This window comes from Rattus rattus, chromosome 10, assembly GCF_011064425.1.
Source record: "Rattus rattus isolate New Zealand chromosome 10, Rrattus_CSIRO_v1, whole genome shotgun sequence".
Taxonomy (NCBI): domain Eukaryota; kingdom Metazoa; phylum Chordata; class Mammalia; order Rodentia; family Muridae; genus Rattus; species Rattus rattus.
Window position 1 is genome coordinate 93,117,240 of NC_046163.1, and position 22,751 is coordinate 93,139,990.

The following is a 22,751-nucleotide window of genomic DNA, read 5'->3' on the forward strand; positions in this document are numbered from 1 at the left end:
TTATCCTGGGTGCATCAGAACTCCTGGGAGGGAGCGTCAAGCTATCTCTGGGTATGGATGGGATGGGGGAGGCCAGAGTGCTCAGGTGCAGTTGTAAACTGGAAGTGTTGTGTTTAGCTGGCTGGGTCAGGGTTCCAGGGCCCTTGTGTTCTGGATGAGGGTGTTAGGTAGTCCAAGTATTGGGGTAGGGGTGAGGTATCAACTGTGATCCTGGATGTGTCAGATCTCCTGGGTGTTAAGCTGTCTCTGTGTTTGGGCAGAGTGGTTGGGAATCCACAGCAGAAACTCTACTCTAGGAGACTAAACCCATACATTTCGTTTTTTAAACATATGTTACCCTAATGTCTTTCTCAGCTTGTTTATCTTTGAGTAGAGGAAGGCTACTGTATTGTTTGAGATAATTTTATATCCTGTCACTTTGCTGAAGTTGTTTATCAGGCTTAGTAATGCTCTGGTGGAACTTTTGTGGTCACTTAAATATACTGTCATATCATCTGTAAATAGTGATATTTTGACTTCTTCCTTTCCAATTTGTATGCCTTTGACCTCCTTTTATTGTCTGATAGCTCTGGCTAAGACTTTAAGTACTATATTGGATAAATAGAGAGAGAGAGGGCTGTCTTGTTTAGTCCCTGATTTTAGTGGGATTGTTTCAAGGTACTCTTCATTGAGTATGATATTGGTTACTGTTTGTTTGTTTGTTTGTTTTGTTTTTTGTTTTGTTTTGTACATAGCTTTTATTTTATTTAGGTATGGGCCTTGAATTCCTGATCTTTCCAAGACTTTTAACATGAAAGGGTTTTGAATTTTGTCAAATGTTTTCTCAGCATCTAGTGAGATGATCATGTGATTTTTTTCATTGAGTTTGTTTATATAGTGGATGTGTATAGCTATGTGTATGGATTTCCATATATTGAAACATCCCCGCATCCCTGGAGTGAGGCCTACTTGATCATGATGGATGACAATTTTGATGTGTTCTTGGATGTGGTTTACGAGAATTTTATTGAACATTTTTGCATCAATACTCATAATGGATATTGGTCTGAAGTTCTCTTTCTTTCTTGGGCTTTTTGTGTGGTTTAGGCGTAAGTATAATTGTGGATTCATAAAGGAATTGAGTAGTGTTCCTTCTCTTTCTATTTTGCAGAACAGTTTCGATAGTATTGTTATTAAGTCTTCAGTGAAGGTCTGATAAAATTCTCCATTAAACCCATCTGGTCCTAGGCTTTTCTTATTGTTGTTGTTGGAAGATTTTTAATAACTGCTTCTATTTTTTCAGAGTTATGGGACTGTTTAGATCATTTACTTCATCCTGATTTAACTTTGGTACCGAGTATCTGTCTAGAAATTGTCCATTTCATCCAGATTTTCCAGGGTTTCTTTTTGAGTATAGGCATTTATAGGAGGATCTGACAATTTTTTTTTAATTTCCTCAGTTTCTGTTGTTATGTCTCCCTTTCCATTTCTGATTTTTTTAATTTGTCTATTTGGTCCATAACCTCTTTTATTTTCTCTATATCTCTGTTTAATTTCTGATTTCATGATCTGTCCATTGATGAGACTGTGGTGTTGATATCTCCTACTCTTTTTGTGTGAGGTGCAATGTCTTCTTTGAGATTTAAAAAGGTTTCTGTTATGAAAATAGGTGCTCTTTTATGTGGAACATAGATATTTAGGATTAAGAATTCATCTTGATGGATTTTCCCTTTGATGAATATGAAGTATCCTTCCTTATCAATTTTATGACTTTTGGTTGAAAGTCATTTTTATTCACTATTAGAATTGCTACTACAGCTTGCTTCTTCAGACCATTGCTTGGAAAGTTGTTTTCCAGTCTTTTACTCTGAGGTAGTGTCTGTCTTTGTTGCTCAGGTGTTTCCTGTATGCAGCAAAATGCTGGGTTCTCTTTATGTAACCAATCTGTTAGTTTATGTCTTTTTATCGGGGATTGAGTCCGTTGATGTTGAGAGATATTAAGGAATAGTGATTGTTACTTCCTGTTATTTTCATTGTTAGAGGTGGAATTACCTTGTGGGTCTCTCTTCTTTTGGTTTTGTTGCAAGATTACACTCTTGCTTTTCTAGGGTGTAGTTTCTCTCCTTGTGTGGGAGTTTTCTATCTATTAGCCTTTGTAGGGCTGGATATGTAGAAAAATGTTCTGTAATTTTGGTTTTGTCATGACATATCATGCTTTCTCCATCTATGTTACTTGAATGTTTTGCTGGATATAGTAACCTGAACTGGCATTTGTGTTCTCTTAGCATCTGTATGATATCTGTTCAGAATCGTCTGACTTTCACAGTCTCTGGTGAGAAGTCTGCTGTAATTCTAATAAGTCTGCCTTTCTGTGCCACTTGACCTTGTCCCCTTACTGCTTTTAATATTCATTGTTTTGTCAATTTGGTGTTTTGTCTATTATGTGACAGGTGGAATATCTTCTCTGGTCCAATCTATTTGGAGTTCTGTATGCTTCTTGTATGTTTATGGGCATCTCTTTCTTTAGTTTATGGAAATTTTCTTCTATAAGTTTTTGAAGATATTTACTGGTCCTTTAAGTTGGGATTCTTCACTCTCTTCTATACCTATTATCCTTTGGTTTGATCTTCTCATTGTGTCCTGGATTTTCTTGATGTTTTGAGCTAGGAATGTTTTGCATTTTACATTGTCTTTGATGGTTCTGTCGATGTTTTCTATAATATCTTCTGTGCCTGAGATTCTCTCTTCTATCCCTTGAATATTTTTGGTGATGCTTGCATCCATGACTCCTGATCTCTTCCATTTTCTATCTCCAGCATTGTGTCCCTTTGTGCTTTCTTTATTGTTTCTATTTATATTTTCAAATCCTGGAGACTTTTGTTCAATTCTTTTACCTGCTTGGTTGTGTTTTCCTGTAATTTTGTAAGGGACTTTTGTGTTTCCTTTTTAAGGGCTTCTACTCGTTTCCTTGTTTTTTCCTATATTTCTTTAAAGGAATTATTTATGTCCTCCTTAAATTCCTCTATCATCATCATAAAATGTGATTTTACATATATATCTTTTGTTTCCAGTGTGTTTGGATATCCAGTATTTGCTTTGGTGGAAGAACTGAGCTCTAATGGTTCCAAGTAGTTTTGGTTTCTGTTGCTTAGATTCCTGTGCTTGCCTCTCACCATCAGGTTGTCTCTGGTGTTAGCTTGTCTTGCTGTATCTAACAGTGGCTTGACCCTCCTGTAGGCCTGTGTGTCAACACTCGTATAGCCTTTTTTATTTTTTTCAGCCAGATCTGGGAAGAGAGAGCTCTGCTCTCAGGTGTGTTGGTGCTCCTGGCAACTGGCTTTCAGCTTTGGAGTGGGCAGAAACCCTAAGGGGTATACACCTAACTGCTTCTAGTACCCTGTACTCAGCGTGCACAGATGGCACTAGGTGATTTCCTCTTGGTTTGGGAACAGAGGCAGAGAGTAGTCTCTTCTGAGTTCTCAGGAGTGTCTGTACTTCTGAGAGTCCAGCTGTCTCCCCTATGGGATTTGTGTGCAGGCATCTGGGTGATGAGTTCAGTTCAGTTCAGGGAGCAGGGCAGACACAGCAGGTTCCTGCCGCTGACTGTTCCTATATGCATGTGTCCAGAGGCACTATGCAGTTTCCTCTTGTGCCAGGAGTGTGGGTAGAGGTTGGCTAGAAGTGGGGGTCTGTCTCAGGATTGTCCACACTTTTATATGTTCAGCTCAATCCCCCCACGTGATTTGGGTGCAGGGAACTATTGTCAATTTTTCTTGTTTGAAACAGGAGCAAAAAATTTAAATTTTCAGGATTTACTATGTAATTAAATTTCTAGATTGAAGATTCATAATGACAACTTAATTTTTTTCTTGTTCAAGGATATATAATGATCATTAAAACATAAAATTTTAAAATAAACAGTCATGATTTTTTCTTTAGTTGCCTGGAAAATAAATTCCATAATTTATTATTGATATATTGTTTTTAAAAAGTATCTGGTAACTTTAGATTGTAAGATTCAGCTGACAAGTTGTAGGGATATTTTCATGAAGGCTATTAAAAAAATGAGGGCTATATGTCACCAGTTGGATAACTTTTGCAAATTTATTTCTTTAAGTTTTAAATTCATAAATAAGAGACATACATTAGCAGCACATAAGAATATTCTTTGAAAACTTCAGAATATGACTCAGTAAGTAAAATGGTTGCTGTGCATCCATGAGAAGCAGACTGAACTCACATCCCTAACCATCCTTTTAACAACCAGAAGTATCTATAATTCCAGAACTGTGGAGACAGAGGTAGTATAATTTTGGGGACTTTCTAGCTAGCAAGAAAAGCTGAAAAGGCAACATTTAGATTCATTGAGAGAACTATTTTTAAAAATAAAGTATTTGTGGGGCTGGAGGGAATGTGGCAACTGAGTAGCACTCTTTCAGTTCCCAGCACTCATATGAATGGCTCACAGTAGAGTATAACCCGTAATTCTGATAATCCCACCTCCTGGACCCTGCAGATAACTGCGATCATACATACTCACACACCAAATATATATTCATAGTTAAATGTAAAATTAAGCAAATATGAAGTAAATAAAGGAAAACATCTGATATCTACCTCCATACTATGTACAATCATGTGGACGCACACACACACACACACACACACACACATGCACAAACATGAATAAAGTACTGAAAGGCTCCAGATATGTTGGAAGTAAAAAACATAGGGGAGGTACTTATGATCATGTTATATTGTAATTATCAGAGAATGAATAAACAAGTAAATAAATAAATGGTCAATCAAATAATGAATCGTGCTTACACTAAATGATTTGATAAAGCAATAAAATACATACATACCACCTTATCAGATATCCAAACACACTATTTGTTTTAAATCAGTATGAAATAGATGATCAGTTGTGACTGGGTTAACCTGAAGGGGCTTGAGATCATGAACTGTTACTCTATTAGATGGCCATGCACCTTCCCCCAAATTGCATTGCTTTTCCCTGGTGTTAAGTTTTACTGGTCATTGTGTGCCAGGCTGTGTCTAAGCTTCTTACTGAAATTTGTTCCCAGCAGCTTTAGATAGTGCTGTTGAAATATTTCACCCGTGCAGCTGTGCATTCTGTGAATTCCTGTTCTCTTCTGATTATTGTCACTCTGCCAGGGTAGTAGCACTTGAAGCTTTAATGCCCTACAATGCACAGAACAACTATATAACACTCATCAGTGCTAGGAAAGATGAATGCAAGTTGGGTATATACATAGAGAGACTGATCAGGTTCAGAAAGAAAAGTAAGAACCAGATGTGCAAAGGAAGCTTCAGTATGCAGTTCCTGGATGATACATTTGAGAAGAGATGAACCTTTATCACAGTGTTGGCTTGTGGGTAAAAGGAAAATGAACACATGAAGCTCAGTGATCATATTAGATGATGGGCAGCAAGAACTCTGCTTTCTAGCATGTTTACCTCCCACAGTCTGAGAAACACAGTTCAATGGGTGATTACCTAAGCAGTGACTGAAAATCAACATTTATTCAGAGGAACATCAATCTCACCTCCATGGGATAATACTGTGTTTATACTGCATTTACATTTTCACAGCATAAAAAACTCCACTCCGTTAGACTATCACTAACCAATATTGTGTTAATCTTTTCCCACATCATCCTGTTAAAGGTGCAAGTCTGAGATCTGAGGACTCCTGATCCGAAGTTTTTGTGTCTCAGGACAAAGGATTAGGATGGACCAGTAGGAGCAGCTTTTTGAGAAAGGGAAAGCATTCCTGAGGATGAGAGTGGGCCATCATGAGGAGCAGAGGGGAAAGTGTGTGTTCAAAAGCCCTGGGCCAGGGGTCACATGCCTCTTTATAGGTTAACTACATGGTTATATGGCATGATCTTTTATGTGGCATGAACTTTTCTGACAAATGTACATACTTGAGCTGTATGAAGGCTGGGCAAGGAAGGGATTACAGTCTTTCTCTGGCAACTGGCTCCATTCATACGTTAATATTGATACTGCTGTCTCCAGTATCTATTGTCTTACCACAATCCTATACTGGAAATGTGAAAATTATAAATTTTTAGTAGAATCTGACACTGAACAGGCCATGTTCTGTGTGTTTTGTAGGAAAACAGTTGGACAAGTATGAATTTCATTTTTTTGCAAGTCACAGAAGACTAAGAAAAAGCTGAGTTCTTAAGTAAGTTAAACATAGAAACTGTAAGTTTTACTTCTCTGTGGAATTATGCAGTGTGATTCACTTGTTTAAAAACTAAATGTTTAACACAGAGACAGACACCTACACACACACACACACACACACACACATGCACAATTTTTCTAGCATTTTTTACTTTCTATTTCTTTTCATGGTCATACATTAGAGTGTCATTGACCACCAGAAATCTTTGAAGCTCTGAATTGTTCAGCGAAGTTCTGCATTCTAGAAGCTCCTTTTCTCTAGTAGTTTCATTGTTTTCCCTTCATTCCTACCTTCCTGAAGTTTTCTAGTAGAGAAACAGATATAAATGTTTCACTCTGATTCTGCAGCTTGTTAGATGGTGTGTTCAGGCCAAATTCCGGACTTTCATATATTATATTTCCATTGACTGCTTGATGTGGCCTTCAGAAGCCTGACCTACAGTCACAATGAGAATTACAGACTTATAGACACCTACCTACCTGTAAATATTCACTCAGTATCATCTCATCTCACTATGAACCCAAAGGAGCTGTCAAGTGGAAAAAATAAATTTGTGTGGCAGATAATGATGACATAAAGACTGGTGTGAATAAATTTTTGGGGACTTTGTTTGGGATAGCCTGAATAACTTTTTCCATGTTCTGACAATGTCTTAGTATTCAGCTGTATATGGAATGTCTGTATCATCTTGCTTCCTAATTTTCATGGCTTACAGTACATGGAAACAGAAAAAACTTAAGAATGTATGAGATAGACTCAGAGCATAATACTGTCTTAAATATATAAGACATAAGATGTTATCTTTTATCCTGGAAGTCTCTCTAAGACTGAAGAAGTAAATAACTCTTAACTTTCGAGAAAGTCCTAAATGCATAAAATTCATAAGCCCCTCTCCAAGGTTATATAAACAATAGTGGGTGTTGTAGAGAGATAATTTTCTGAACTATCCAGCTGCCTATGTGTTGTGCAGAGAACTCCAGGCATATAGCTTTGAAAATTTGCAGCCTATGCTGGGATGGGGTTTTTGGTGATGCAAAAGCAATATGGTGATAAGTTATGCTTGCTCAATTAATTCTTCATCCATGCTTCATAAGTTATCATGATAAACTCAAGGGCTTTGAAAATTGTGCTCCGGTAAATCTATTTTTGGATTTTTGTCAATGAGCTGTCTGGGATGGTCATATATTTACATATCCCTATGAAAAGTCATAAAACAAATAGTGAGTCTAGGTAAGTTCTGTGGATAATAGTGATATTTGCTGATCTACTTGTCATAATAACTGCCCCAACTTTAGGTGTTATGAGTCCATTCATACTTCAAAAGTTGTAGGGAGCCGTATTGGATTTGGGCCTGGCTGTATTGTGACTGTATAGCTCAAAGTGGCTACGTGACTCTTGGCCACACATACTCCTCTAACAGCCTCTCCCATGAATTTACGGCACAGGAAGATAACATTCATGGGATGCTTCAGCCTAAGCAAAAATCAGTTATCTCCTCAGTCAACACCCGGTGTCTCTACTGCCTGACCTCGTCATCTACTGCCTGACCTCTTTGTCTCCAGCTATCACTGCCTATACCCTCATCTCCCCCTCCTTCATGTTTCACAAAAGTCACTCCCCCTACCTGAAAGCCTTAAAAGTTGTAACATTCATTCCAATAAACGAGACCTTGACAACAGAACTTTTGCTTGGTTTCCTTCTTCTCTCCACCCCCATTTGGCCCACAGGTAGAAAGTCTCTTCGGGACCCTGAATAACTGTGTCCCCACTGGCGGGGTCAAAAAGTGACTTCCCTCCAGAACTGTGGTTCACCACCCATGAGTTATAATCCCTTTAGGGGTAGAATGTTCCTTTCATATGGTTCTCATATCAGATATTTTGTATATAAGATACATAGATTATGATTCATGACGGTAGAAAAATATAATTATGAAGTAGCAACAAAAGAAATAATTTTATGCTTGGTGTTCATCACAACATGAGGAACTTTATTAAAGGGTCAGAGCTTTAGAATGTTGAGAACTACTATTCACATTTTTCATGTTTGCCATGACCTGAGGTGGAGGCAGTATCCCTTCTAATTCCTGGTTCGCAGAACAATGAGTTGTTTCCTTCATTGAGGGTAGACTCAACCAGGTATAATGGTTCAGGCTTTTTTCCTAACACAATCATCACATATCAACAGAAACATTTTGTTCATACAAGAGAAATCAACCAAATTTCCTGGACATTTGCAATACTAATTACATTGCCCATGAATTGTCACAACCATTTCACAGATGGAGAAGCAGAAATTCAAGATAACTTTGGAAGAAGATCAAATGAAGTTTCAAAGAAGGTACGCTCACTGACTATTTCATCTCTTCTCCAAATACCAGGGATATTCTTAGCATCTCCAACATGTATTGAATAAGCAGATTTAAAGTAGCAATAACAGCTCATAATCGTTTCTGTTCCCATTAAAAGAAATAAAACATACATTAGATTTTCATTATAAGATATTATTATACCTCTGTTATGATTGCTTCATTGGATCATTGTTATGATTGCATTTTAATTTCCAGATAAAATCTAGTCATAGATATAAAAATCTTTATTCGTTGTATAAATATCTTGGTGGATTCTCTTTAATACTGTAAGATAATGAAAGAAAATATAAAGTGTACCATAAGATGCATTCAGATTAGAGATAGGCTCTTATATTTCAGTTTGGTTTTGTTGTATGATTTATAAACTCTCTCTCTCTCTCTCTCTCTCTCTCTCTCTCTCTCTCTCTCTGTGTGTGTGTGTGTGTGTGTGTGTGTGTGTGTACTTATAGGTAGGCATATGCTCTTGGATAAAGTGGACTTCGGAAATGAACTTTAAAGAGTCACTTCTTTCCTTCCATATTTAATTGAGTCAGGCTCCTTCTGTTTAATTGTTTCTACCTCCTATACATGTGCTCCAACTGATCTGGCTCATGAGCTTCCAGGTATTTTTCTCTGTTTTCAATTACATTGTAGGATTGCTGGTATTACATACCTAGGCCTTCACAGTTGGCTTTTGACATGGGTTCAAACTCAAGTGGGATCACTTACATAGTAGACATTTTCACCCACTGAGCTAGCCCTCCAATACCATGATTATTGCTTATTAAAAACACCAAAATAACTGACAGAACTAAATAATGCCTTCCACATTCTCTCACAATTTTGCAATGGCTTATGGAGATATTGTGTATACCTTAGGTTAAACAAACTATCCTTAGGAATTGCTAGTACATATTTACTTCATTTAGTAGATTTGCCAGTCATGCAAGATCTAGACTGTCCTTTCCAAAAATGAGAAAGTAAAGACTAAGAAGTCATGCACTGGCCAAAAGTAATACACAAGTTAATGCAATGCATCACATTGAAAAGAGGTTTTTCTTCCTATGGTGACGAATACACATTGTTGGCCAGTCTTACTGAAGCAATTCTATCTCTTTAGATAACTCACCAGATATAGGAGTGTCTGCAATGAAGAAGGAAGGCCTGGCTTTCCTCAAAGTCTTATTGGATTGAACTAGATTTGGGCATTAACTGATCTGTAGATGTGTTTCCACATTTAAAAAATGCAATATGTTTTCTATGTGGAAGGTGATTTTTTGGCATAGATTATGATAGTTCATCATTGGATAAAACTAAAATATTGCTCAAAGATACCGTTAATAGACTGGAAAGATATCTCTGTTGGTAAATTTCTTTGTAAATATGAGCAGTACGTTGATCCTCAGATCCAGTGTGAGAAAGCTTAAAGTTGTGGTAAGTGCTTATGAGCTCAACATTGGGGAGACAAGAAAATCCTTGGGGTCACTGGAGAGCTAACCTTGCCCAATTGTCAATCCAGAGGCCAGAAATAGGCCTTGTCTCACAAAAGCAAGGTGGTCAGTACCTGTGGGAAATTAGCTGAAGTTACCTTCTAGCCTCTGCACACATGCCTATAATGGGCAATCCTGCAGAGACATGTGCACCAGTGCATAACCATACCTGCATACACATAAAGGAACAGCTTTAATCTAACTGAAACCATGATCCTTTGGCTTGGCATAGCGGTAAGCAACCAAAATACATAAAAAATAATGAAAAATATCAATTTTGGGAAAAACTAAGATATGGAGAAATTTTTTGTGTTTTTTTGTTTTTATTTTTTATTTTTTATTATATTATTTATTTTTTTTATTAACTTGAGTATTTCTTATTTACATTTCAAATGTTATTCCCTTTCCCGGCTTCCAGGCCAACATCCCCCTAACCACTTCTCCTCCCCTTCTATATGGGTGTTCCACTCCCCATCATCCCCCCACTACAGCCCTCCCCCCAACAATCACGTTCACAGGGGTTCAGTCTTAGAAGGAGATATGGAGATATTTTAAGTTTTCAATTAGCAATAATCGCGCCTCGGATAAACCTCATTGGCTACGATACTGCCACTGCGCAAAGCTATATGGAGATATTTTAAAGACTAATAAAATCTTTATATCAAGTCTAACAAATAACTCTTTGGGGTTAATCATGTTTGCTGTCAAGCTTTGTGTCCTGAGCTCATTGCTTAACATTCACATAATTAAAAAAGGCTCCTCAACTTTGTCTTCTGATATCCACATGCAAGCTTGTATGCACATGAGCAGGCACGTGTGCACACTCGCATACACACAAGCAAATGTAAGTGAAATTATGAGACATAAATACATGGCTTCATAAATAACATAAATAAGATTTCTCAGAGATTTTTCTATCATGAAAATTTCTTAACAAGTCAGCAAACCTCAAAAAAAAAAAAAAATCCCAGCCGTGACAAATTGTCCTCACTGAGGGACAAGGTACAGAGAAAATTAAGGGTACATACATGCAAGTGACAAAAGCGCTTTCTTGGATAGGCTGTAGATGCTTCCTTTGTAGATCATACTCTTTCTGAAAGTGCTTGTTCATGACAAATAGCAATCATTTCCCCAACCAATCTTCTCTCTTATGATTTCATTTCTCTAACAGATCCACCATAGCTAATAGTTTACCTAAGGACTATTGACATTAGATAGTTTTGTATTTTTCCTCCAAGAAATCTCATTTTAGAGAATATTACAATGTAGAAACAAATGCATTTTTATTAAGCATTTCAAATTCTTTTGAGACAAGTGTTCTTTTGCACTAGGTGTATGTGAAGTCCTTCGGTGACCCAAAGCAGTAATTCACTGAACTCTTGTGATAATTTTAATTGCCAACATGAAAGCAAGAAGTCATCCATGAAGGGAACCTCAGTAAGTGATTGTTTAGATTAGGTTGGCTTGTGGACATGTCTATGAGAGAATGACCTTGAATAAATGAAAGATATACCCACTTTGAGTGGCACCACTGTCTGAGCATTGAATCCTGAATCGACAGAAGTCATGAAACAATTGGATATTAGCATGTGGGCATACATTCATTGCTATCTGCTCTTAATTGTTGATGTGATGTGACTCCTTAACTTTCTGGCACCTTGATTGACCAGTAATAGTGTATTGTAACCTGTGTTTGTGAGCTGAAATAATTAACATTCTTCTCCACTAAAAAGTTTTCCATGGTATTTTTTCTCAGTAGTTGGAAACAAAACTAAATAACTGTGTTTTTAAAAAGTGTGTGGACTCAGTGTGTTAACTCCTTAGGTAACATTGGATATTATTATAAAATTATATGTGAACACACACACACACACTAACACAAACACACACTTACACACAATTTAATTTTCAGTATGATCAATCTGGTAGTCCATATAACTGTAGGCTGTATGACTTTGTCTATATGGTTACTTACTGTAGGAACATCCGTAGACTTCCATTCTCATGCCTATCTTTCCATCTGGATTCCACTTCAGGGGCACAAAGCGAACAAAGCGGGCTCTCACAGAGTGCAGCAGCTTGTGGTGAACCACACTGTCAGCATTCATGTTTCCTACAAATGTCTGAAGAGAAAAGGAAATTTAGTTTGTTCTACATTACCAAGCCATATCAAAAGAAGTATGCATGCTTCTTCACTCAGGCTTTCAGTGAATGTCAAAAGTAACAACAAAACAAAACAAGACAAAAACAAAACAAAAAAAAAACAAATGCCCTAGTTTTCTGACATTATTTTAATGTGGACAGTCCTTCCCCAGGCCTTAGAGTTTTTATACATACAAAATACTATTCCTTAGGATGTTTGTACCTCTACTATCAAGCCTAGCTATAGTTTCTGAATAACAATAGCTGCAATGTATGACACCTACAGATTTATGTTAATAACAACATTAAGTTCCAGTTACCCACATGTCTATACTCATTGTGAACTCTAAGAAAACCAACAATTCTCTTCTGTGAGGAATAGTGTTTTACTGAAATAAATGGCAATGTTATTTAATGACAGTTATTACACTAAGCATTTAATATCATTACCATTCTAAAAATAAAATCTAGTGTAGGAAGGGAAACACATAAGGAATCGTTTAATTACCCTGTCATTCAGTAATTAAAAATTAGTCCAAAGTTTTAAGATTGTACTTTTCCAATCCCCATGTTTATTTTTGAGGTTCTTACTCTCTAAATACACAATTATTGGGTTTTACAAAAAGCAATCATAACAGTCTAGCTATATTTGTAGTTCATTTTTCTGTTCATTTATGATTGATGTTTATTTGAAAGAAATCATGCATGGTTCGAAGAGATGGTTTAGTGGTTAGCAGTGTTTACTGCCTTGCCCACTACCTAGATCTAGTGTGGTCTGGGATCTTAGAGGAGAAAATAAAACAACCTTCAACAGGATTCTGGCACCTAAACCTTGGGGATCGATATGGAAGAGATGGAGGAAAGATTCTAAGAATCTGAGGCACAGAATGACTCCTATGAGATTGAAACTCCTAAGAATGTCAGGGGCTCACCCATATGCCATCCTAAAAGAGACCTAAACAAAGACAACACCAATTGAAATATTAACATGGAAGGGGAAATTTCACAAAACTTCAACCCTAGACAAGGAACTAAGTAATGCTAAGAACAGTAGAAGTACTCTTCGGCTGGGAAGTACCCACCAATTGGTTATTCACTATCAAATTATCAGCACAGAGTGAATAGGTTTTATGTAATACCCATGTAGACACACATATATGCATATATTATATATAATGTACACACACATATATATATACAGTATATATATGCACATATATTTATACAATTTATAGAAAAAGGTTGTAAATTGAATATGAGATGGAGAGATATAATTATAATTAAGTTCTAAAACTAAAAATTAAGATGTTATTTAAAAAAGAATACTTTTTGTCCAAGCATGAACAACAATATTTATAATCCAGTATGCACACTATAAGCTTTGCATAGTCTTGTGCATAATCATAATCCCATGAGAAAAGAGGAAAGATATAATAAAGCTGCCAGGACTTGCTGGACATCACCCTAGTCAAAATCCATAAACATAGTTTAGCAAGAGGGCCTGATTGAAATGACCAAGGTAGATAATGATAGAACAAAAGAGAATACATGAACATATTATGTGCACAGAGGCAAACTCACCTGTACACAAATATGCACGTATATCACACATGAATATATGCTTCATAAGCAGACATTCATATACACAATTTGGTTTTCTTAAATGGGGGAACAATATACGTATGGGAGGTAGAGTGTGGGAGGGACTTGGGAAGAAGAGAGGAGGGGTGGTGGAAAAAGTGGTCCAGGATCTGGTATGGGAGGAGGTGAGGATGATACACTGAGGGTAATGAGTTTGAACAGAGGTGCTTAGCAATCGGGGATGGGAACCTGGGGGTAGCCAGCAGCAATTCCCTAATGCCAGGAAAGCAATGGTCTCCCAGGAACCTATATGCTCAACAAAGGGGAGTGGAAACCTGTAGAGATCATATCCAGAGATTAGGCAAAGCCCGGAGTTGGGGGATGGGGCCACCCACTTATCTCCAAATCTTTAACCAGCAATGGCTCTTGCCTAAAGGAAATATGAAGGCAAAGTGTGGAGCAGAGACTAAAGGAAAGGCCATCAAGAGACTGCCTTACCTGGGGATTCATCCCATATACAGCCACCAAAACCAGAAAATAACATGGATTCCAAGAAGTGCATGCTGAGGAGCCTGTTATAGCTGTTTCCTGAAAGGCTCTGCCAGAGTCTGACAAATATGGAGGCAGCCAACCATTGAACTGGGGATTCCAATGGAGGAGTCAGAGAAAGGACTAAAGGAGCTGAAAAGGTTTGCAGCCTCAAAGGAAGAATGACAATATCAATAAACCAGAACTCCAAAGTTCCCAAAGACTAAACCACCAATCAAAGCATACACATGTAGGGATCCATGGCTCCAGCTGCATATGTAGCAGAGGATAGTATTGTCTTTCATCAATTGGAGGACAGGATCTTCGTTCTGTGAAACTTGATTTTACAGGGTAGGGAAATGCCAGGGCAGTGATGTGGGAATAGGTAGTTGGGAGGGGGGAGTACCCTTATAGAAGCAGGAGGAGAGGGGATGGGATAGGGCAGTTCTGTAATGGAAACTGGGAAAGGGTGTAACATTTGAAATGTGAATACATAAAATATCCAACAAAAAAAGACTATGTTCCATGTATAAAAAGATGGTTTTATGATGCTAATACAAGTTAAAATAGAAGATGATTTAGGTACAGAATTATAAACTCATTAAGTTAGGACAAATGGTAAAGTACCTCATCTAAGTTACAAAATATAAACAGACTGGGCTTCTAAATGTAATTCATAATTAATAATCCTCATAATTGTTTCAAAGTAGTTCCAACTATGTATTGTTTGTTACTATATTAGAAAGAGCTCTTTTAATTTGACAAAAGAAGGGAGATATAATGGGTTGGCATGATGTTGCTTATATTCTAATAATAAAATTTGATAGTCAAGATCCAGAGAGGAAAGTTTGCACTTAGGCCTAAATGACACCACGTGACCTTGTCCTCAAGGTCAGAAGAGATGTAGGCAGGTTTCATGGTTCCTGGGTCTGGGGTTTCAGAGGAGAAGCTTGAGGAGAAGAAAGTGGAGCAGGAAGGAAAAGCTACTGTGTGTTATATGAGCCATTAAAATGTGGCCCTGAGAGTTGGCCCACTGGAGTTAAGAGGAGCTCAGAAGAACCATAGTAAATAATTTGGGTTTACCAATAGGAACATAGAATCTGATAGCCTAAAGTGTTAATATCTGCCTAGCTCTAGTGCTGATTAAGGCTTATTATAGATATAAAGGGTGTGTGTGTGCTATATCCACGAACTGAATGATCAAAGTAGGGTAGAAACAAAGGATTACATACTTCTACAAAAAGATGAGACAGGGTGAAAGAGAGAGACAGAGACAAGGAGAGGGAGAAACAGACATGAAAAATTCCTAAAGGACTAAAAAAAAACATATAAGGGAAAATACCACCATGAAAATATATTCTCTATTGTTAAAAGAGACACTTATTGATCCCTTGAAGACCCTTTCAAGTCATTTGAAAATCAACAATTTCTAAATGCCATCTAAAGACCTGTCTCTCCAAGCAGACAAATTAAAGAAAAGGAAATACTGGAAGCTCCAAGCTAATCATAAAGACATTTTTTTCTTTGTTGATAAGAAACTTTTAATAACCTATGGGATAATTGAAATGCAAAGCACATAGTTAAAGCTGAAATGAAAAAACCCACTCCAGCTTCCAAATTTCCAACTGCTCTTCGGGATGCGTGAGTAACTGGGTTTCCATCACGCTCTCAGATAATGAAAATGAAGAAATAATATGCAGGAAATTGGCCTGCTTATTGATGGCTGACAAGGATTGTAAAACCTTATATTTTAGGGGAGAAAAGGGAAAATCAAAACAGAGTTCTTTTCTGAGCTTTTCTTTGTTAGTACAAATGATTATTTCATCATTATAAATGCAGAGAAAAGTATTAACTATTTCACAAACCTGTTGCTAACTTAGGTTGAAAGGCCATTCCTCATTTGATGGTCTGAGTATGTACTCAGTAGCAGCATTTTGTTTACTGAGAGGAGAGTGTACCTATTATTGTGTAACACATTTTTTTTCTGAGTTTAAAGAATTCTATCCTGCAGAAAACTCCTTATACAGGAAGGTAAACAACTCAAAATACCTTCAGGAAGTCCCTGAAGCTGAATGACTAGAATGACTGGGATACTCCTTGTCAGAGTAAACTATAACACCTCACAGTTACTCTCAGAAACACACAGGTATAAAGAAGACTGGTCAGAAACCAGCCAAGCTGCCTGAAAGAAGTATAGACAATCTAAAGAATATAGAAAGGACACAGACTAACACATTGAGCTGTCTATAGGTTGCACAGTGCCCTCCAGGTTTCCCGGCTCTCTGAGCTGTCAAACATGCTGGAGTAGGCCCTGTTGATGATGCTGTTTTTTAGTTATTTCAGCTCATGTAAGTAGCCCTTCACCAATATTCCTGAAAGCAATCTCAATAAAACTCATTATTTCACCAAGTTGGACTTGGTGATACTTTGAACTGCTCAGGGTTCCCTGAAAATAGCCTAGACAGACAAGGCCCTGCCAGGACACTAACAGGACTTGCCCTTCTTTCCTATTCCCTCTGCCTTGTCTTTAAATTACATTCCAAAACTAGCCCACGAACTCTATTCCATTTTTGGCCACTTTCTAATTTTTGGCTGAATACCAATGAAAACATTGAATTCCATCAATCAAACACCTCCTTTGGCTGACCTTATTAACATGCCCAATTAAAATTCAAAGCCTCATACTAACACAAAAATTTCCCCCTTTAGCCTTTATAAACTGTCATCTTCCTAGGCACTACATCTGTCTCCTCTCTGGCTAGAGGCAGTGCTTTGTCCTCTGGGAGAAAAACATTCCTGCATTATTCTCCCTTTCCCTTTTCCTCAGTCTCATGTGTTCTTACTTTCTTCCATTTGTCCCTCTCGGGCAAATAAATCTCTTTTGTGCTGAAAACATTATCTTGGGGGTCCTGGGACAATATTGATAACTTTATTTTCTATCTGGAATGAGTAAACCTGTGTTGTGCCTACCCAGAAATGTTTTGTTACATAACACTTTTTCCATGGCAATTTGCCTCTTTTAGTCTCAATACTAAGGAACAATGAACTAGTTTCAGGAAAAAATATGTCTTATTTGTCTTAGCTAACATGGCTATATGTTAATATGATTCAACTTGGAGATGATCTAAAAGTATAATTGATTTAGTACAATTTAACAATCCAGAGATGATGGGATGTATGGTCCTGTATTCTGAACAGAATGAATGAGTTGACACTGCTCTCAGCCACAAAGAAAAACTACTGACACATTTTTGGCTGAGCTAAGTGGGGGAATAGTAAGTTGGTTTATAATATAAAGTATATTTATCAAAATATAAAATTATGAATGATGTGTAAATAGTTATCAGGGTTTTCTGATGCTATCATAAGTAGGGATGGCTTAATGACACCTAAGCTGAACTCTATGAGAAGAGTCATATACTCATGCTAACCATTTACTCCTCGGAAACACCCTAAGCTCTGACTATTCAGATAGGGTAACTACACCACAAATGACACGTGTGCAGCACCAGTGTCCCTCTCATTAGAAATCCCTTGGGGTTGGGGATTTAGCTCAGCGGTAGAGCACTTGCCTAGGAAGCGCAAGGCCCTGGGTTCGGTCCCCAGCTCTGAAAAAAACCAAAAAAAAAAAAAAAAAAAAAAAAAAGAAAAAAAAAATCCCTCCAGAGAATTTGGTGTCTCCTCACAACTACCCATCCCTGGCCCATCCTCTGACATCAATGTTCTTTTATGGTTAGAGCTCACCTAGCCAATATACTCCTCTTCTGCAATTTTTTGACCTCTGCTGACCATCACTTTCTAAGCCATTTCAGAAAATGAAATCCAAATGGATGTCTGAATTAGGTCCACTCTGTTGGCAATTTACCTATGTTAGTTGTTTGCATGCAATTTTTATCATATGCAATGTTTCAGATATACCATCTACAACTCCATCCTCACTTAATACATGTGTCTCTATGTTCCTAGTGACTAGATTATATAACCATATCCTACCTTATATGGATTATGGGTAATAATTTAATTAAGTCTTCCATTTACTTGAAGTGCTGTTAAAAGAACAACACTAAGACCCAGGCAACAACATCAAAACCAACAAGCCTTCCCTGAGTATGCAGGATTTCATAAAACTGACACTTCCAGATCTGTCCTCTAAGTCTCCTTCCAAAGGTAATTAGTTCTAGGGGCTTGGAGGTGCCTCAATCAGGAAAGTGATCAACAGACAAGCATGAAAATCCGAGTTTAATTTCTCAAAGCCATGTAAAAATTAAAGCAGAAGTGTATAATCACAGTACTAGGGAGATGGAAAAATGATCCATAAAGTTCATAAGTCAGGAACCTACCTAAATTTGATTAGCAGGCTCCAAGTTAAGTCTCAAAAATAGAAAATGGAGGGATGTTGAGATTGTTAAGTGGGCACAGCCATATGTACAGTCTTCAATAACTGAGCTTAATGGGTAAATCCTGCATAGTAGCAGGAGACAACTGACTATTTACTGCACATACATTCTGTGGCAGATTCACACATAATACATACATATGTACATATACACTACTCCACAAACACCCACAAAATATAAAATTAAAAGTGATTATTATTTATCACATGATCTTACCATTTGTCTAGGTTTGATGAAACATTATTATGCTCTGTAAATTAATGTTATTCTTTTCTAAATAAGTATATTTGTGCTTTCAAAGTGTAATCACAAAAAAAATTATTTAAAAATAATTTTGAAGTATAAGTGGATGGTGCTTTGAACTACCTTGTCTGTGCTCATGACCATATTAATAAGCAATCACCTTTGACTGGGAAGGAAGCTTCTTTAATATGGATTTTCATCATATGCTGATCCCAATGTGAACCTTCACAGCTGTACAAATAGGGGAGCAACTTCGTTATTATAGCAAGTGTGAATATGAGGTTCAATTATTGTTAGAAACCAAAGAAACCACGTGTGTCAACAGTGTTAGTTATTTTACTTACTGTTTTGACAAAATATGAAAGGAATATAAGGTGGTTACAGTTACTGTCATGGAGAGTTGGAGGGTATACAGTCCATCATGCTGTGGAATTCATGGAAGTAAGAACAGACCTGCTGATCACATTGGATACACAGTCAGAAAGCTGAGTGTGACCAGGAAGTAGGACACACATGTAGGGCTTCCAGGTTCACCACCATTCAGAATCCTGCATTCTCTAATGATGCTCTACCTCCTAAAGATTCCAGAAATTTCCCAAACAGTGCAACCAGCTGGGAAGCAAGTGATCAAACACAAAAGGTTAAGGTGGGATACTTTGTATTCAATCCATATCAGTCAAGGTCCAAATAGACATATGCTATTGTTACCCATTGATTTGAATGGTGCAGTCAACTAGTTATTCTTAAACACCAAAGGCAAATTGTTAAATTATTGAATGATCCCCACCAAAGCTTTCTCCTGCTGTTGTGTTTTTGCAGCTCCACTTGTGTGGCAGATAAGGGGCAATAAAGTGACAGTTGACAAGCATGTTCCAGGTTTGATTCCATATTTACACTGAAGCTGTAACAGCAACATGTATGCAGCTTTGTCATATGATATATACATGTGAAGATTGAACCTATTTGGAAAATCTGTCTTTTTTACATTGCATTAAAGGAAGAGGGGTTTCTGTTTGTGCCCAGAGCTGACACTGTGCCATAGCTCGCTGTACACAGATCCTCCAAGAGAAAGGTGGTCTCCCAGGAGTGCTGACACACCTGAGAACACAAGTGAGCCAACCATTTCTGCAAAGAGGGATCTGTTGGAGCCTTCAAAGCACAGGAACCAAGGGGCAGTCTGTGACAGGATCCTTCCAGTTTCCATCTGTGCCCAGAGCTGACACTGTGTGACAGCTCTCTGTACCCAGATCCTGCCAGGAGAGAACTGGTCTCCCAGGACTCGTGACACACAGGTCATAAGACATTGTCAGAGACATCAAGAACAGCTAACACCAAAGATAACTAGATGGCAAGAGGCAAATGCAAGAACCTAAGCAACAGAAACCAAGGCCACTTGGCATCATCAGAATCTAGTTCTCCAACCACAGCAAGTCCTGGATACCCCAACATACCAGAAAAGCAAAATTATGTTTTAAAATCACTCCTTATGATGATATTAGAGGACTTTAAGAAGGACATAAATAACTCCCTTAATAAAATACAGGACAATACAGATAAACATGTAGAAGCCCTTAAAAAGGAAACACAAAAATTGCTTAAAGAATTAAGGAAAATATAACCTAAAAGGTGAGGAAATTGAGAAAGACCATCCAGGAACTAAAAATGGAAATGGAAACAATGGAGAAATCACAAAAGGAAACAACCCTGTATATGGAAAACTTAGGAAAGAGATCAGAAGTCATAGAAGCAACCATCATCAACAAAATACAAGAGATAGATGAGACAATCTCAAGGGCAGAACAAACCATAGAGAACATTGATAGAACAGTCAAAGAAAATGCAAAATGCAAAAAGCTCCTAATACAGAATATCCAGAAAATTCAGGAAACAATGAGAAGACCAATAAGGATAATAGGTGTAGAGAGACCAGAGATTACCAACTTAAAGTGACAGTAAATATCTTCAACACAATTTTAAGAAAACTTCGATAACCTAAAGAAAGAGATGAACATGAAAGAAGTCTGCAAAACTCCAACTAGATTGGACCAGAAAAGAAACTTCCTTAGTAACTCTTTAGTAAACTAATATAAAAGCACTCATCTTTGTTCTTTCACTGCCCTGAGATATTTATCTAAGAAGAGACTGTGTAAGTTTGGCTTAGCTTTGGTAGAACCATGTAACAGACCAAGCTTATCAAAATCTCCTCTCTCTTGCTCTCCCTTTTATTTCAGCTGTTAATCATCTTTATTAGATAGGTGGATCTGGCAAGATATAAATTGTTCAAGCACTGATCCTCACCACCAGAAAGGAAAAAAAAGTTTTAGAATGTTTAAAAGGGATTCTTGGAATAGGATGGCAGAACAGTGAGAGAAAAAGGAAGGAGACAGAAAACATTTTCACACTAAAGAAAGTAATTTTTGATTGCAAGCTTGCTGAAAATTTGAAACTTAATCCTTAGCTGTTTATTGCGATTATTGAGGACTGGCTCCCATTAATGAAATCCAAATTAAATATCTGGCAACATTATTTTGACAGCAGAGAAGAGCACATATTTGGCTGGAGAGATGCCTCAGCTATTAATGATTGCTGTGCAAGAATGAAGACCTTCATTCCCTCCTAAAGGCCCATGTAAAAACTTGAGCCCAGGGGACATGTATTCCTGTGCTGGGGACTGAAAGCAGAATATCCTTGGTGCTTGTTACTCATCCTGTTGAGGAGGTGAGGTACAGGTTCAGTAAGAAACCACAAATATCCACTTCTGACCTCCGATGTATGACAAAAAGAAAAAAGAAAGGAAGGAAGGAAGGAAAGAAGGAAGGAAGGAAGGAAGAAAAGAAAGGAAGAAAGAGAAAGTACAGAGGTTCCTCCATTTTGTACTCTTTTTTTTTTTATTAACTTGAATATTTCTTATATACATTTCGAGTGTTATTCCCTTTCCCGGTTTCCGGGCAAACATCCCCCTCCCCCTCCCCCTCCTTATGGGTGTTCCCCCCCCCCCTCCCCCATTGCCGCCTCCCCCAACTGTCTAGTTCACTGGGGTTCAGTCTTAGGGACCCAGGGCTTCCCCTTACACTGGTGCTCTTACTAGGATATTCATTGCTACCTATGAGGTCAGAGTCCAGGGTCAGTCCATGTATAGTCTTTAGGTAGTGGCTTAGTCCCTGGAAGCTCTGGTTGCTTGGCATTGTTGTATATGGGGTCTCAGCCCCTTCAAGCTCTTCAGTTCTTTCTCTGATTCCTTCAACAGGGGTCCTATTCTCAGTTCAGTGGTTTGCTGCTGGCATTCGCCTCTGTATTTGCTGTATTCTGGCTGTGTCTCTCAGGAGCGATCTACACTTCTGCACTTCTTTGCTTCATCCATCTTGTCTAATTGGGTGGCTCTATATATATATGGGCCACATGTGGGGCAGGCTCTGAATGGGTGTCCTTCAGTCTCTGTTTTAATCTTTGCCTCTCTTTCCCTGCCAAGGGTATTCTTGTTCCCCTTTTAAAGAAGGGTGAAGTATTCACATTTTGATCATCCGTCTTGAGTTTCATTTGTTCTAGGCATCTAGGGTAATTCAAGCATTTGGGCTAATAGCCACTTATCAGTGAGTGCATACCATGTATGTCTTTCTGTGATTGGGTTAGCTCACTCAGGATGATATTTTCCAGTTCCAACCATTTGCCTACGAATTTCATAAAGTCGTTGTTTTTGATAGCTGAGTAATATTCCATTGTGTAGATGTACCACATTTTCTGTATCCATTCCTCTGTTGAAGGGCATCTGGGTTCTTTCCAGCTTCTTTTTGTACTCTTGCTAAGGCCATTTCAGGTTTAACTAG

General features: G+C 37.8%; 1 protein-coding gene and 1 pseudogene across 1 annotated transcript in view; both read right to left on the reverse strand.

The window, feature by feature from the left end:
- The window catches only part of LOC116911743 (contactin-associated protein like 5-3), an 820,968-nt gene that overhangs the window by 486,668 nt on the left and 311,549 nt on the right, over positions 1-22,751 (reverse strand). The window contains exon 4 of the mRNA XM_032915729.1: positions 12,012-12,159. Within this exon, the coding sequence (XP_032771620.1) occupies positions 12,012-12,159 (148 nt within the window). The remainder of the gene's footprint in view (positions 1-12,011; positions 12,160-22,751) is intronic.
- On the reverse strand, positions 10,482-10,660 carry LOC116911868 (annotated as a pseudogene).